Genomic DNA, 14,146 nt, shown 5'->3' with positions numbered 1-14,146 from the left:
GGTCGCGGGCAGCTCGCATCGAAAACCTATAGCAACAAAACTATGACACTCCAAGGTAGCCGCAAGAGTGGAGACTGCCATGAATACTTCGATTACCATGGGCAGAATTATTGAGCCGACTGTGTTAGGTCTTCACTATAATAGGTAGGACAACATCACAACTCATAGTCTCGCTTGACCAGGCCCTCACTATTGGCAAGGTTTGTGATTTTTGCCAATTTCGAACTCCCATCACTGTGAGCTCGCCATCTATGCCTAGTGAAGAGACGACATTCTACTCCTTCTCATGGTGCGTCCACCCCAGCAACTTCCTGGCCTTGTCGGTGGCCCAGAAACCGCGGTGCCCCTTGAAATCCCCTCTGAGCTCGGCATCCGGGTAGTACTTCTTTGCAAGCTGCTCGCTCGACTTGTCGTCCTGCGTGGTCGTCGGGGCGACAATGTTGAAGATCTCGCAGCCCGCCCACTTCTCGCCCTTGGCCACCGACTCGTCGTCCCAGACGGACATGAGGCACGCCCGGGCCGTTGCCGTCGGGTTGACCCAGCCCCAGAGCTCCTTGACCGCGGTGCCCTCCCAGTCCTTGGCGTGCTCTTCTGCAACGTCCTTGCGGGCCCCGACGTTGTGGATGCGCATGCACGCGATGCGCATCCCCGGGAACCAGTTGACAAATGCCTTGGCCGCGACCTCGGCCTCCTGCTTGGACAGCGCGTACGAGTCGGTCGGGTTGCACGGGTAAGATTCCTCCTCGATGGGGAAGTAGGGGAACTTGAGGGGCTGGGTGGCAAAGGCGAGGCCGATGGCGTTGACGGAGCTGGCGTAGCACACGCGCGTGATGCCCACCTCTGCGGCGGCGCGGAAGCCGTTGAAGGCCGCGAGGACGTTGTTGCTGAAGACCACGTGATCGGCCTTGCCCACCGGGTCCGGCAGCGCGGCCAGGTGGATGAGGGCGTCGCAGCCCTTCAGGGCCCTGACGAAGGCGTCGTAGTCGCCGGCCACGTCGGCCGTGCGCACCTCGCTGCGCGGGGTGCCGTCTGGCTCCTCGGGCGACCGGTTGATATGGATCGTGTCGTGGCCGGCCTCGGCGCAGACGCGGACAACCTCGCGGCCCACGCTGCCGCGGGCGCCGGTGATGGCAATCTTCATGGTGCTTGGTGACGAGTCTGTCCTTGCTGTCCTGGTTGTTGTCGTGAAAGCTGCCACGACTCTTGCGGTCGCTCGTGCTGGTCGTGATCGTGGAGGTAAGCTGCGTCCAAGGGCTCCCAGAAACGTGGACTGGGAGAGAGAGGCCACATCAAGGGCACCGAGGACTTGAACTCTGCGAAAAGCGCATATATACGAGCCCGTCACCATGACTGTCGCTTGCGTTCAACCAACGCGGATGACTCGGCCGCTTGGGAGGCACTCTGAAGGAGTGAGGGTTTGTGACGTTTGCGCGTCTGGTTCGCGATCATGATGCCGTCATAGGAGTCTGGGCACTGCGAGCACTGGGGAGGTGAGCCTGTTGCGTGGCCCAGTGTCATGGGTGTGTTGCCGTCGACATACGGGCATCGTGATGAGCATTGTTGCTAGAAAAGTCCACCCTGCTGCACGGCTTTGCAAAAAGCCCGTCAAGGACGTGACGAAAACGGAGGATGCATGGGAACAGCTACCTTGCTTGGTCTAATGGTCACTCTTTAGTGTCTTGTACGCGTACGCACACTCTTCGTCGAGCGGCAGGGTTTGTGCGCCCGTCTGGAGGAGCCACTCTTGGACACCATGATCATTCAAGGTCTGTTTGAACACACTTTCCACAGAAACCACAACCCTCTGTCAATTGAGTGAGTAAGCAGCCTAAGGTACCTTAGGCATGAGTCTGCGGTTGGGAGCTCCAAGGTTTGATCGGATGATGGCTGCGGAAATGTGGGGAGCTGTCAGATGTCAGAGGCTCAACACACACACACACACACACACCTGACACACTACTCTCTCTCGCCCGAGATGAGCGCCGGGCCGTGCCTTAGGTAGCAAGGGTGAGGCACCCCCCACACCTGCCTGGCATCCCGGCAACGCTGCACGAGCTCAACATCAGACAAAGGTAAACATTGCCAGCCCTCCCGCTCGCATTGACGGGCAATCTTCAACAAAACACCCGCCCATTTTTCCACCGACGGGGTCACCGACCACAACTCGCAGAGGCATCTCTGGAATTCCGCTGCACAAAACACCAATCGCTGCCTGGTATGTGACATAGCCGTTGCCGCAGATGCCCGCCTGTAACTCCAATTCGGCGTTTGAAGGCCAGGGGGCGTAGGGGAAACCAGGGTCTGCTCAATCGGGTGGGACAGCCAGCACCCCGCTAACACCTCAATCGCAGAGCCGCCTCCAAGACACACAAGAGCCATCAACGACAAGCAGCGCGCGAGACAGACCCCAGCCCGAGACAAGTCAGCCCAGCATCGCCGTCGCCGCCCTCACCGCAGAGATGACCTCGTTCATGACCACCGTGTACGTCTTTTCGCACCACCCAGGGGCGCGCTCCCAATGGGCCCTTTCCCCTGCCCAACACCACTGCCAGACCAGCCTCCGCGATGTACACCTCGTCGTCTAACACGCTGTCCACGAACAGAAATGCCCGGCGCAATCAGTTTCGCTCCAGGCCAGGCAAAGGCGGCAGCTCCAGTCACCAGCTCCGCCAGTATGCCGAGGCTACACTCGGCGGCGGCAGCCTGCGCAAGGTCGTCAAGTTGCCTGAGGGCGAGGATGAGAACGAGTGGCTTGCCGTCAACATGGTCGACTTCTACAACCAGATAAACCTCATCTACGGCGCCATCACAGAGTTCTGCTCTCCCCAGTCATGCCCGGAGATGAAGGCCACAGACGAGTAAGTTTGGCAATTTTTGACCTTGGCTCCTCCGCACACAAACCTACTCTACACAAATCGACCCGGGGAAAAGACAAAGACGACGGGACAGTTGCCAACCACAAATGTCGTTTATTTTTAGGTTCGAATACCTCTGGCAAGACAACGACACGTACAAGCGGCCGACCAAGATGACCGCGCCGGCCTACATCGAGCAGCTCATGAGCTGGGTCCAGAGCAGCATCGACAACGAGGCCGTCCTGCCCAGCCGTATCGGCGTGCCGTTCCCAAAGTCGTTCCCGGCCCTCGTCCGCCAGATCTTCAAGCGCATGTACCGCGTCTACGCGCACATCTACTGCCACCACTACCCGGTCATCCGCGAGCTCGGCCTCGAGCCCCACCTCAACACGAGCTTCAAGCAGTACGTCCTCTTCATCGACGAGCACAACCTTGCTAGCGGCAAGGACTTTTGGGGGCCCCTCGGCGATCTCGTGGACAGCATGCTTCGCAGCGACTGAAAGGGAGACTTGCATATACTGTTTCGGGTGCGTATGCGTGCGCGTGCGTGCAAATCCCGAGGATGTGGCTTGGGGTTTCTGTAGCGCTGTGGTTTTGGGTTTCGTTCTGCATTCTTGTTGATTGGGCTTTTCAAAAGGGGTTTCTCAGCAGGCGTTCAACGGGAAATACTTGTGTCCATGCGCTTCTTGAAATTTCCAGAAGCTTGCAGCGCAGAAGGCGATAATATCATACGGTCATGAAGGATAGAAAATTCCAGGAGTATATCCATAGCCTTGAAGCTGTCTTACTGCTTCGCACAAGCATTGCCGAGAGATGCCCAAGGTAGAGTTTGTGCATTGAGACCCTTGCTGCATGTCCCGGCATACCTATCCTTCTTGGCACCCATCTCATAGGGGTTGCGAGGCCGTAGATCAACAACATGCATCATCAACACAGCTGTCATCGCGACCAAAACAGAAACTCGCAACTAGTCGTGGTATCATTGACTGTCCTAACACGATCTTGAACCTTTCAAACATGTCGCCTGCCAAAGGTAGACTGCGTGGGCGCAGACGTTGGTGGAGTGCATCGCGATGTCACTCGCCAAAAAAAACAATCCCTCATAGTAAAAACGCCGGTCCTGAAAATGATGCTTCTCGGCCTGTCATGGGGCCCGCCTGATGAAAAACAACAATAAAGTGGCACAATCTGCCGCGTCGTCGTGCTGCGATAAAATGGGGTTTATGCCCCCCCCCCTTTCTCTCTCCCCCCTCATAGACTCCGGCCTGGCTCCGTGTCTTCCAGGGCATTGATCTTCTTCTTGAAGAACTCGAATGCGGAGAAGAAGACGGCATTGACAGCCGCGGAGCGCCCCATTGACACTCCGAGGCCCCGATACATGTCTCGTCGGAACCAGCGGATCTTTGGCAGCGGGACCTTCTCCTTCCGTGAGTACATGAGCGCGTTGCGTTGGTATATGCTCTTGACGGAGTCAATTGGGTCTGAAAAAGGCACGCGTCAGTGTGGGCTAGTGAATAGGAGGCACCTCGTTTTCGGTACTTGAAGTACTTACATATCAGTGCCCACGACACAATGCCACATAACGCGCCAGCAACCAGGACTGCGATTGGATTTTTGTGGGCGTCCTTGCCGCTTACAGTGGTGAGAATCTGCTTGCTGCTCTCGTATGTGGCGAAATATATACCAGTGCCGAGCGTGTCTCTCACTGCAGTTCTTTGTGAGCACGTGGTCTCGACAGCAAACGTCCAGCACCACCAATTCAAGGGTGCTTACACAAATGCAGGTTGAGACCTGTGTACATTCCACTTATTCCTCGATGTTTTACGATGTTGGCCAGGGTCTGGAATGTTCCCTTGTTGTGGTAGCTCAGCGCAATAGCCTGCCGTTTTGGATCCGCGTTCTTCTGGTTGGCCATGAGAACTGACACTTGAGCGCTGAGCTTGGTCAATTCGAATGGACCTATCATTTGTTAACCTAATCAGCATGGGCACAGCACTTGGATCCATCCAGAAGCTCCGACTCACAGGCAATGAAGGTGATCCCGGAGCCTGCTGTGGCTCCGGCAAGGCCAAAACAGGCCAAAGTACCAAGTGTCGGGTAGGCACCGGTTTTGTTGACATGATCGAGGGGACAGAAACCCAAGTTCTTGCCCATCCAGTCGGAGTAGGTGTACTTGGAGCGCTGGTATATCGAGAAAGACACGGTCCGGACAAGAGTTACGCTGGCAAGTGGAGCGGTGACGCCTACAGAAAGACGGGGGGGGGGAAATGTTGTAATCAGTCAAGTGTCTAGCGCTTCGAAAAGAGCGTATGCAGGGGACAGCGTCACCCGGTGTGAGTGGTTTGGGGGCTTAGCCTTACCTCGGAAGAAACCTCGCATGCCTTCGGCTTTGTATGTAGTGTTGACGCAGTCGAGAAACCCTTTGTACGGATATGTCTGCAGGCGAGTCTTTACGCTGTCGAGTGGGAAAGCGGTGATGGTCGACAGGACACTGGCAGAGCTGGCCGAGACCTCTGTCCGGTATCGCTTCACCCAGCGTCGGGGCTTCTCTGTCGCTGCGCTGCTGCTGCTGCTACCAGCGGCCGTGGTTGGGTTTGTGCTGGGCTGAGGCATGGTGCGAGTCCGAGGTGAGGCCGGGCTGGTGACATCTTGAACATTGGACTCTGCTGGCATGGCGGACCCTTAGACTGGGACGCGGGCGTGGCAACGAGCTGGTGTTGCGCGCATACGGGCTGGAAGCGCTTCCGACAGTGGCCTCCGAGGAGGACCAGAGTCGTCGGCGTCGTCGCTATAGAGTGGCGTCAATGGCGGCCAGTCTGAGCTGTGCCATTCAGAGCGTACCGAGGCGAGGGTTCAATGGCAGGTTTCTGGGCGTTGGGAGGCGATGATGGTGGCGTGGTGGAGAGAGGTTTGGAGCAGCGTGCCCATGTGGCCGGCCCTTGACGCTTCGAGCAAGCATGTTGCTCCAGCAGCTGTGTGGATGCGGGGTTGGAGCTGGAGCTTGCTGCACCCCAAATCGTCCCCCTCAGGGTTGTCCTTCTATTCATTTTTTGGTGTCATCGCTCATAGATGAGCTCTGGACGCATCATCGCCCGAGAATCTCAAGCATCTAGATGCACCAAGTGCTTAATCAAGTATTATTTTCTTTCATATGCTCTGCACGCGTCACAAAGATGAAGACATCCCCAGAAAGCCCGCGATGAACATTCTGGCAATCGTTCGGGTTGGTCTCCACTGCTCAAGTGCCTTCAACCTTGCATTTGCTCTGCAGAGCATAACCAAGACCAAGTGAGATTAGTCCCACGTGGTCGATCATGTTTCTGGAACGCGAGAAGCAGCGGCAAATCCGAGCCGATATGCACTCAATTTTTCATGTATCTTCGTGACCACATCAAACATGGCGTCTTGGGTTGAAGGACGCACGCATCATCCCTCAACTGAGCACTGAAGACTGACTCGCTCAATGTGAATCTCTCGCCCTGCGCATTCTTCACAAAACACGCCATTCCTAGTCGGCATGGTTTTAGCTTTGTCGCGGAGCAAATGACTCGGCCGGTAGTGTCTCCGTGCACGTCACTCGTGATTCGGGAGGACAAGTATTCGTCTTTGTGATGCACATCACAAATGCACAGTGTGCTTAGGGTAAGGAGGCTAGAAACAATGCGTTTCGAGAGCATAGTGTCATGTCGTTTTGAATCGAGATCGAATGCATGCGTGCATCTGCGAAGACGCGCGGGTCTGAGGACAGGCCTACGTCGAATTCCGTCTTGCCAGACCCAGTGCGCATTCATTGTCTATACCAGTCAATGGATTCATCAAACGGTGGCCGCGTGTGCAAAGTATTCCAGACTGATCTTCATGAAGGGATCCGCTACCATTGACTTGTTGCAAGTGCAGGATACAATATTGTTGTGTGTATACCAGGCTCTTCTTGTGTCTCGTCCATCAAATCATGAACTCTGACCTCACTAATGACCTCTGGAGTTGTGGCTTTGAAGGGGAAATTTTGTATTGTCTTGCCTGCTTGAGAACAATGTATTCTGCTCATCGTAGACATAGCCCGAGAGACTTGTTCAGCATGGCTACAGTCATGTCGTAGTGACGAAATGCGGTACTGTGTAAATGGTTTGTAAGATCGTTCCTGCAATGTTGTTAGCCAAATTTTCGTTTGCTCCCTCCTGTCGTCCTTCGAGAGGTGATGCCCACTTTGTGTGCTTCAGCGACTGATTTAGCTTGACATGCTTCCATGTCAGATGCTCTTGTTGAGCTCTGAAGAATTGTGTCGCCAGCAGATTCTTGAGCACCTTGTGCTCGAGGCCGCGCTCCCGGGTGGCGGCTTCCAGAAAGCGTAGCGTTCTGGCGATGCTGCGCGGCTCAAGAACGGCACCCTCCTCGCGAAAGGCCACTCTCAGACGATCGCGAGCGACATAGCGTGCTGGCTTGGAGAATTGGACGGCGTGCAAGAGTCCCCGATAGAGATGCCGGTAGGCGTGTAGCACCTGCTCGGTTGACATTGCGGGTGCCCCGGGACGAGGCCGTGATGGCCGGCGCTCGCCTTGGAGTGTTCGCGATGCTTACTACAGTGTCTCAGGCTCGTCTAGGCGTGGCGGATCAAAAGCGGATGACGTCGCGACGTGGACTCAGCTGACTGTTGCAGAGTCGAGTTGGATGCGTGAAACGGCAATGCTGAGCGAAGCAACCCCGGTAGCTGGTCTTTGGAGCGGTCTTTTGCAGGATGAGGTTGACTGAGAGTAGTCATCTGCGGCAGGGTTGGCCATGCTGTTTCATTTCGGAGGCAAGCAGCACAAGGGTGAGCCGACCCAAAGACGTGGATCTTGAGTGGAGGCTCGAAGCCAAGGATTGCGGCCATTCCGCGCTACCATTTCACGAGTGGGCACAGAGCCAACGTCAAGCTTGAACGCTTGTTTCTACACCGAGCCCCCCTCACTTTCCTGGGCAGTAAAAATCTTGCGAGGAGAGAATAATGACATAACTGGCGGCATCTTGTCGAGGTCTGCAAGTCATCGCTTGATTGCGGAGGCCCTCCCGTCGAAAGCTGTCATGGGGCAGGGACAGTGGCAACAGCTAAGACTTCAGTCCGAAATGGAAGAAGAAGCGCCTAAATGTCACCCCACAGCCCCGCATTGAGCGGCAGGCGCCATCCTGGGAATAAAGTATAGTGGCTGCAGGGCATGACTGGCCGCCCGAGCACCACTGACATGCGGCCCTCGGGGGTCCAGGGCGCAGCCGTGGAGTGATGAGCCTCACACCTTAACACTGGACCGACCCAGCTGAGTGGACAGGCCTAGGCCGGTGTGGCGGATCGTCAAGTGCTCCGAAGCTGGTCTGTCCCCTTTAGGAGGTCACGCGCCAGCATGTGATGGCGGCATACATATATACTGCGGGCGGCTGCTGGCCCCCGTGCGCTGCTTCGTGTAGCCTCGCAACGTTACCAGTCCAGTCTTTCACTGCTCCGGTACCTTCAAGAGCGTGCTCCCTTCAGGCCCGAAAACGACCCAACGCCCTCGACATCGGCCTCGACTGTCAACTCATCCGAGATTCGAATGGCTTATACGCAGGACAGCAAGTGTATGCCGAGACCATAGTCAAACACGGCATCTTGCGCGATTGAAACACTGCAGGGTGGTTTTGCGTCTAATTCCACGGCCGCACGCCTCGGTCTCTGGCTCCCTCGCCTGAAGCTCAAATACGTACGCTTGCTGGCCGCATCCCCACAGCCCTGGCTAGCTCTGCCGGCTCGGTGCTTAGCGAGCTGCAGATGGTTACCTCACCCACCCGCCCACTCCCTCCCACCTAGGCCAGGCCATGACTTCACACTTCACCTCGGCGGCCGCTGCCCTCCCTCCACTGTCGCCAACCGCCGCCTGGGCCAGTTTCTACGCCTCCGTTGCACACCGACTCAACCACCTCAGCAACAATGCCCAGCAGAAGCCCTATCTAGTATACGTCTCCAAATTCCAAGAGCTTGCTGGGCCCATGACGTCTCTGGTCGCCGACTTCCTCGTCAATCCCGTCATCCGCCACGCCCGTCGTCTCTCTGGTGTCCCCGACACCCAGCTGGCGGATCCCACCATTTCCGGGCCCCAAAGACAAACTCGTCTGGACAGCGACACTGGCTCGCTGGCCAATTTAGGTCTTCCAGCCCAGGACTTGGGTCCTTCAGATTCGTCAGCCGACGTCACAAGCTCGAGGGACGATGATGTACAATACTTCCATGTTCAATCTGCCACCCTCGCCAGCTCGGACGACATGGATGACCCGTTACACGCAGACGAGTGCGCCGTCGCTACGGATGATCTCGACCATACGCCAGCGCGAGCTTCCCTGCCCATAAGGGAAGCCGCCCACGACAACGAGTCACAACCAAGGACGATGACTGTAGAGGAAACCGAAGAGGACGTGCAACACGTTTCGGAAGCGCCCACCACCTCAAGGTCGCCCAGAGCCCCTAAGCCTATCCCTGAAGATGACGGAATGGGGCTATTGCGCAGACGGATTCTCGCAATTCAGGCGCAGGACCTTCCTGCCAACGAGAAAGCGCAGCTGATGCACCGCCTGTTTATCGAGAAGTACGCTAAAGCACAAATCTCGAATAATGCACGCTCGGAACTTTTGGCGGCCGTAGAACGACCAACGACATCGACCGATGGCTCGTCGTGGCAGCAGCGAATCACTGGGGGCTCCCTAGACTCGCTGAAGTTTTGGCAGAATGTCCTGGGCGAGTCCAGCACACAGGAAGAGTTCACGTTGACAGAGGACGACACGAGACCTACATATGTGCCTGCAGGCCCTGACGACGATCCAAGCGATCGCCCATTGGGATGCCAGCACTACATGCGAAATGTTAAGCTCCAATGCTCAACCTGCGAGCGGTGGTACACTTGTCGGTTTTGCCATAATGAGGCCGAGGATCACGAGTTGATTCGGAAAGAGACCAAGAACATGCTCTGCATGTACTGCGGAACCGCGCAAAAGGCCGGCGAGGTGTGCGTGGCTTGTGGCGTGTCTGCTGCAAGGTACTACTGTAGTGTCTGCAAGCTCTGGAACAATGACCCCGACAAGAATGTCTATCATTGCGATGATTGTGGCATTTGCCGGGTGGGAAGAGGCATTGGGAAAGATTTCTTCCACTGCAAGGTAAGTCCATGGTGCTCGTTGTACTGGGATCCGCCTGCTGACCTGATGAGCAGAGATGTGTGGCCTGCATCGCCATCTCGACAGTTCACGATCACAAGTGTTTCGAGCGGGCTACAGACTGTGATTGTCCCATCTGCGGCGAGTACATGTTCACGTCACCAAAGCCGGTTGTCTTCATGAAATGTGGACACAGCATTCACCGCAATTGCTTCGACGACTACATGCACACTTCGTACAAGTGTCCCATTTGCAACAAGAGTGTTGTCAACATGGAAATACAATTCCGCAACCTCGACCTGGCCATTGCGGCCCAGCCGATGCCCCCGGAGCTCCGGGACACGCAAGCCGTTGTCTTGTGTAACGATTGTTCTGCGAAAAGCTCTGTTCAGTATCACTGGCTTGGCCTCAAATGCGGCGTCTGTCAGTCCTATAACACGGCACAGCTACAGATCACTGGGTCAACCGACACTTCCACTCCGGCGCCGGCAGCAATGCAGACGCCAGCCACAACGTCTCTCAATACCGCGGTCCATAATGTCACATTTGCCGACGCACCTGCTGCCAGTCCTGTAGAAATCCCCAACTCTCGAGAAACGCTCAGAAGACGCCGCCATTCTTCAAGTTACACAGGCCCCCCGGTCCCCGAGACCGATACAGATCGTCGCGTCCAAAATCGGCTTGCACGGTCAGAGTCGCCGACTGCCTTCGCCGCGCGTCACCTAGGTCGCGCCCATCCAATGGATATTGAGGAAGAAGACGAGGAGGATATGCTGGGACTGTGGAGCCGGATCCCTCGCAGCATAACATCAGACGACGAGGCTGGTGACCAAGAAGCACCAGATGACACTGATGAAGAGTCAGAAGAGGAGACCGATGACGACGATGAGAATCTTGATGATGAAGACGATGACGATGAAGATGAAGATGAAGGAACACGACTTGGTTTCTTCATGCCGGGACATCGATAGGGCTCGGTGCAGGCTATTTGACACGGGCATGAGTCCCAACGGCGTTATCTCATCGCTTCGAACATTTTGCATACTGGTACATATCCGGCTGGGCCGCTTCGTCGGGAGCACAGGGTTTCTGGGAAGCATAGTGAGGTACATGGGTTCAAGAACGGCTGTCATCTACAACAGGGAGGCAGTCTGGTGGGCATTGCATTCTCAATTTGGTTGAAAGCGGGCGTCGGCGTTGGAAATGTTTTCCGATGGTGTTGGTAGTGTTATACGCAGAGGTGACACATAGCTAAAATATAGTCCATAAGCACAAGGGCTTGCAGTTTTGCCATTGTGAAGAAAATTGCATCTCAGATCGACTACACTAAGCGAAAACCAAGGCAGGAACCTACATGACACATACTAAGCCTGGCCACCAAAGAACACCTGGATAACGCCCGCCTGACATGAAACAAACCACGAATCGAGAGAAGGGGGCGCCAAAGACGAAGCTCATCATAACCAGCATGCCAGGCAGTGTGGCCTTGAAAGTGTCGCATGAGACCATAAAACACTCCCGATTACCAAATTACTTCCACTCTGCCCTACCACCACCGCTGCCGGCGTTACCGCCCTCGTTTGCTCGTGAGGAGTCGTTGGCGGCGAACTGTGACTTTTGGAGTTCTTTCCTCATGAACTGCACGACGTTCTGTTTGTTTTTCACACACACAAGTGGGAGGTGCACGGTCAGTTGGCTGAGCTCGCCGAGCGTTTACGTGGTGGAGCATGGCTTGAGATCAAGCAAGGAGGAATGTTGATGAAGTAAAGACGGCGGAAAACGGAAGTCAAGATCCAAGCGCAGAATGGGCTGAGGGCTATTTGGGGGGGAAAGAAAGTGAAGAAACGAAGCAAAGGACGTACCGCCAAGGCCTCTGGGTTGACGCCATTCTCGATCATAGAGATACATATGGATAGGGTGCGGCGATCGAGGTGGCAGTTCTGTTGTGGGAAGATTGTCAGCAACACCCTTCGTTCCCTCTTCTTCTCTGGCTGGGTTTCAATGTCCGCCTCGTCGCCTCCGCAAGGTTTTGTGTCTTGCCTTGTGTGCGACGGAGCATGTGTTCAGAATTTGCCGGACACGGCCTCACTGCCTGAGCGCGGAATGGCCGTGGTCTGTCTTGGTGGGGCGCGCAGCGACGAGGGAAATGTTTGGGCTGAAAAGGGTGAGAGGAGAGCAACTTACGAGGATCGTTGAGATCTCGTGCAGGATGTCGACGGCCTGCTGGGCCGCCTCTTGCTTCTCACTCTCCTTGGAAGATACTTGGGACTTTTGCATCGTGCTGGTCTGCTTCTCCTATGGGAAAGATGGTGGTGGTGTTGTTGGTTGTGTGTTTGGCGGCCTGCTGTCCGTCTGGGCAGGTCGCGCGTTGCAATTAATGATGAAGACTCGCTATGACCCAAGAGCCCGCTTATGCACAACCTCTTTGTGCAAAAACGCGACGATGGCTGGAATTGGCACCGCGGGAATCAAGGACGCGATTGTATGAAGAGAGATGGTCGAGTGAGGTGTGGACCTGCACAGATGTGGGTTGCGCGGAGCCGCATTTGGTGTTCTGTGCATGGTTACTTGCACACATCAGATTCACGAAGAAGATTCATGGTTCAAGCTGCGCGCCCATCACACCTCCGATGAGGGCATCATGGCAATCGGGATTTCGAACAACGCTTGATCAATTGCAGTGGCGCACCACGATACGCTGCAGATTAATTTCACTCCAATCACCGCTAAAAAGATGTGGTATATACCCCAGAACTCCGCGACGCCATGTGGTCATCAGACTCGGCAGATTGCAATTGCCTTCCCGCTCGCAAGACCCGTCAGGACTTCATCGCCTCAACAAACAGCTCCCGCATCCCCTTCAGCAGCGCCACCAGCTCTCTGGACTCGTTGACCCGCTCGAGCACTCTTTCCACCTTCTCGCGCTCGAGCTTTGGCCTGCAATGCCTCACGTCGTAATCTCTCGACGCCGTGCTCAGCTCGAACCACGCCTCGCGCTCCCAATCCTTCTCGTCGATATGTGAGTAGATGAAGCGCAGCCGGTCCGTCTGCCCGGCACCCTCGATCCTCAAGCACAGGTTCGTCACCCAGAAATCGAGCTCGGGTATGTTGAACCGTGCCTGCGCATCGATGCGCGCCGCATGTGCACGCTGCGCCGCCAGGCGGGCGTCAATCTCCTTCTGCGTCTCGGCGATCTGCTGTTTCAGCGCATCGCGCTGGGCCATGTTCTTGTCGCGCTGTTCCGTGAGCGAGGCGATGGCCGCTTGCATCTCGCGTTTCTCGGCCGCCTCTTTCGAGACGGTCTGCTGGTGGGTGCTGGTCTTGAGCTGGAGGATCTCCATGTCCTTCTTCTTCATGCGCTGGTCCTCTGTTTCATGGCACAGTCAGATAATCAGCGTGCTGCCTTTTGTGCAAGTGCATCCAGTCTGGGCTTTTTCGGCGGGCAATCCGTACCTTGAAGCTCTGCGACGTTCATGCGAAACTGGTTGCGCTCCTCGAGGACACGCTTTCGGCTTTGCTCGATGAACGTATCAAATCTGGCTGTGAACTTTGTCATGCGGTCGCGCAGCTCATCAAAGCCGAAGTTGATGTTTGGCAGCGAGTCGGCCATCGAGGGCGCGGCCGTAGACATTGGCGGCCGGCTGAGGCTTTGCGACAGGGAGGGTTCGAATGCCGCCATGGTGACGAGGTTTTCGCTTCCGGCAATCACGGCTATGAGGGCGCAGTCGCAAATAGAAGTGTGCAGTCGTCGTCAAATGCTTGCTGTTGGAACCCACACCACGCCGTCGTCTTCGTCGCCGTTGTCGTGTTCTGGTTGTGATCTCGTCTTGTAAAGGTGGTGGGGCAGAGGGCAACTCGAGATGCGGTGGAGCAGATGGCCAATTGTTTACTTTGCACTGTTTACTTTGAAAGCCGGGTCGGGGGGGCCTGGGAACAGTACAGTGTGCAAAGGCCGTGCGCGGTGGAGTCGCGGCTGTGCACGGTCCGGGGAGTCGGACCCATCCGCAAGTAATTCATTCCAGGTGGGCAGTCTGCGAGCAAATGGCTTTTTCCTTGCGCTGCTTCATCGAGGGCAGCTCAGTGCAGGCACTCAACGGCGCAACGGCTTTACTTCATGCTGTTAGAATCGAGCCTTT

At 56.0% G+C, this 14,146-nt stretch overlaps 7 protein-coding genes across 7 annotated transcripts; 2 read left to right on the top strand and 5 right to left on the bottom strand.

Annotated features, from left to right (window-relative positions):
- Nucleotides 1-274: 274 nt before the first annotated feature.
- B0I36DRAFT_232611 (putative UDP-galactose 4-epimerase) lies at nucleotides 275-1,141 on the bottom strand (the record flags this gene model as incomplete). The annotated part of the gene is made up of 1 exon (XM_046149155.1): nucleotides 275-1,141. The coding sequence occupies one exon, from the start codon at nucleotides 1,139-1,141 to the stop codon at nucleotides 275-277; it is 867 nt and encodes a 288-aa protein (XP_046018783.1).
- Nucleotides 1,142-2,093: 952 nt separating this feature from the next.
- On the top strand, nucleotides 2,094-3,789 carry B0I36DRAFT_311341 (putative maintenance of ploidy protein mob1). Its single transcript, XM_046152361.1, has 4 exons — nucleotides 2,094-2,215; nucleotides 2,352-2,482; nucleotides 2,604-2,858; nucleotides 2,980-3,789. Exons 2-4 carry the CDS (start codon nucleotides 2,460-2,462, stop codon nucleotides 3,353-3,355), a joined length of 654 nt encoding a protein of 217 aa, XP_046018782.1. The 5' UTR covers nucleotides 2,094-2,215; nucleotides 2,352-2,459; the 3' UTR covers nucleotides 3,356-3,789.
- A 27-nt stretch (nucleotides 3,790-3,816) lies between these two features.
- Nucleotides 3,817-5,794, bottom strand: B0I36DRAFT_311339 (mitochondrial carrier domain-containing protein). The gene is made up of 5 exons (XM_046152360.1): nucleotides 5,216-5,794; nucleotides 4,880-5,098; nucleotides 4,629-4,814; nucleotides 4,408-4,560; nucleotides 3,817-4,336 (listed from the first exon to the last, which is right to left on the bottom strand). Exons 1-5 carry the CDS (start codon nucleotides 5,526-5,528, stop codon nucleotides 4,107-4,109), a joined length of 1,101 nt encoding a protein of 366 aa, XP_046018781.1. The 5' UTR covers nucleotides 5,529-5,794; the 3' UTR covers nucleotides 3,817-4,106.
- Nucleotides 5,795-6,495: 701 nt separating this feature from the next.
- Nucleotides 6,496-7,644, bottom strand: B0I36DRAFT_311337 (uncharacterized protein). The gene has a single exon (XM_046152359.1). The coding sequence runs from the start codon at nucleotides 7,367-7,369 to the stop codon at nucleotides 6,944-6,946; it is 426 nt and encodes a 141-aa protein (XP_046018780.1). The 5' UTR covers nucleotides 7,370-7,644; the 3' UTR covers nucleotides 6,496-6,943.
- Nucleotides 7,645-9,248: 1,604 nt separating this feature from the next.
- Nucleotides 9,249-10,981, top strand: B0I36DRAFT_234381 (zinc-ribbon-domain-containing protein; the record flags this gene model as incomplete). The annotated part of the gene is made up of 2 exons (XM_046149303.1): nucleotides 9,249-10,013; nucleotides 10,067-10,981. 2 exons carry the CDS (start codon nucleotides 9,249-9,251, stop codon nucleotides 10,979-10,981), a joined length of 1,680 nt encoding a protein of 559 aa, XP_046018779.1.
- Nucleotides 10,982-11,286: 305 nt separating this feature from the next.
- B0I36DRAFT_311334 (mitotic-spindle organizing gamma-tubulin ring associated-domain-containing protein) lies at nucleotides 11,287-12,518 on the bottom strand. Its single transcript, XM_046152358.1, has 3 exons — nucleotides 12,195-12,518; nucleotides 11,873-11,950; nucleotides 11,287-11,660 (listed from the first exon to the last, which is right to left on the bottom strand). Exons 1-3 carry the CDS (start codon nucleotides 12,285-12,287, stop codon nucleotides 11,541-11,543), a joined length of 291 nt encoding a protein of 96 aa, XP_046018778.1. The 5' UTR covers nucleotides 12,288-12,518; the 3' UTR covers nucleotides 11,287-11,540.
- A 147-nt stretch (nucleotides 12,519-12,665) lies between these two features.
- B0I36DRAFT_379639 (chromosome segregation protein Spc25-domain-containing protein) lies at nucleotides 12,666-13,859 on the bottom strand. The gene is made up of 2 exons (XM_046160779.1): nucleotides 13,464-13,859; nucleotides 12,666-13,377 (listed from the first exon to the last, which is right to left on the bottom strand). Exons 1-2 carry the CDS (start codon nucleotides 13,687-13,689, stop codon nucleotides 12,830-12,832), a joined length of 774 nt encoding a protein of 257 aa, XP_046018777.1. The 5' UTR covers nucleotides 13,690-13,859; the 3' UTR covers nucleotides 12,666-12,829.
- Between the last annotated feature and the right edge of the window lie 287 nt (nucleotides 13,860-14,146).

Source organism: Microdochium trichocladiopsis (genome assembly GCF_020744255.1).
Source record: "Microdochium trichocladiopsis strain MPI-CAGE-CH-0230 chromosome Unknown B0I36scaffold_1, whole genome shotgun sequence".
In the NCBI taxonomy this organism is placed as follows: domain Eukaryota; kingdom Fungi; phylum Ascomycota; class Sordariomycetes; order Xylariales; family Microdochiaceae; genus Microdochium; species Microdochium trichocladiopsis.
Note: the sequence above shows the minus strand (reverse complement) of the source record. Positions and strands in the feature narration are given on the sequence as shown.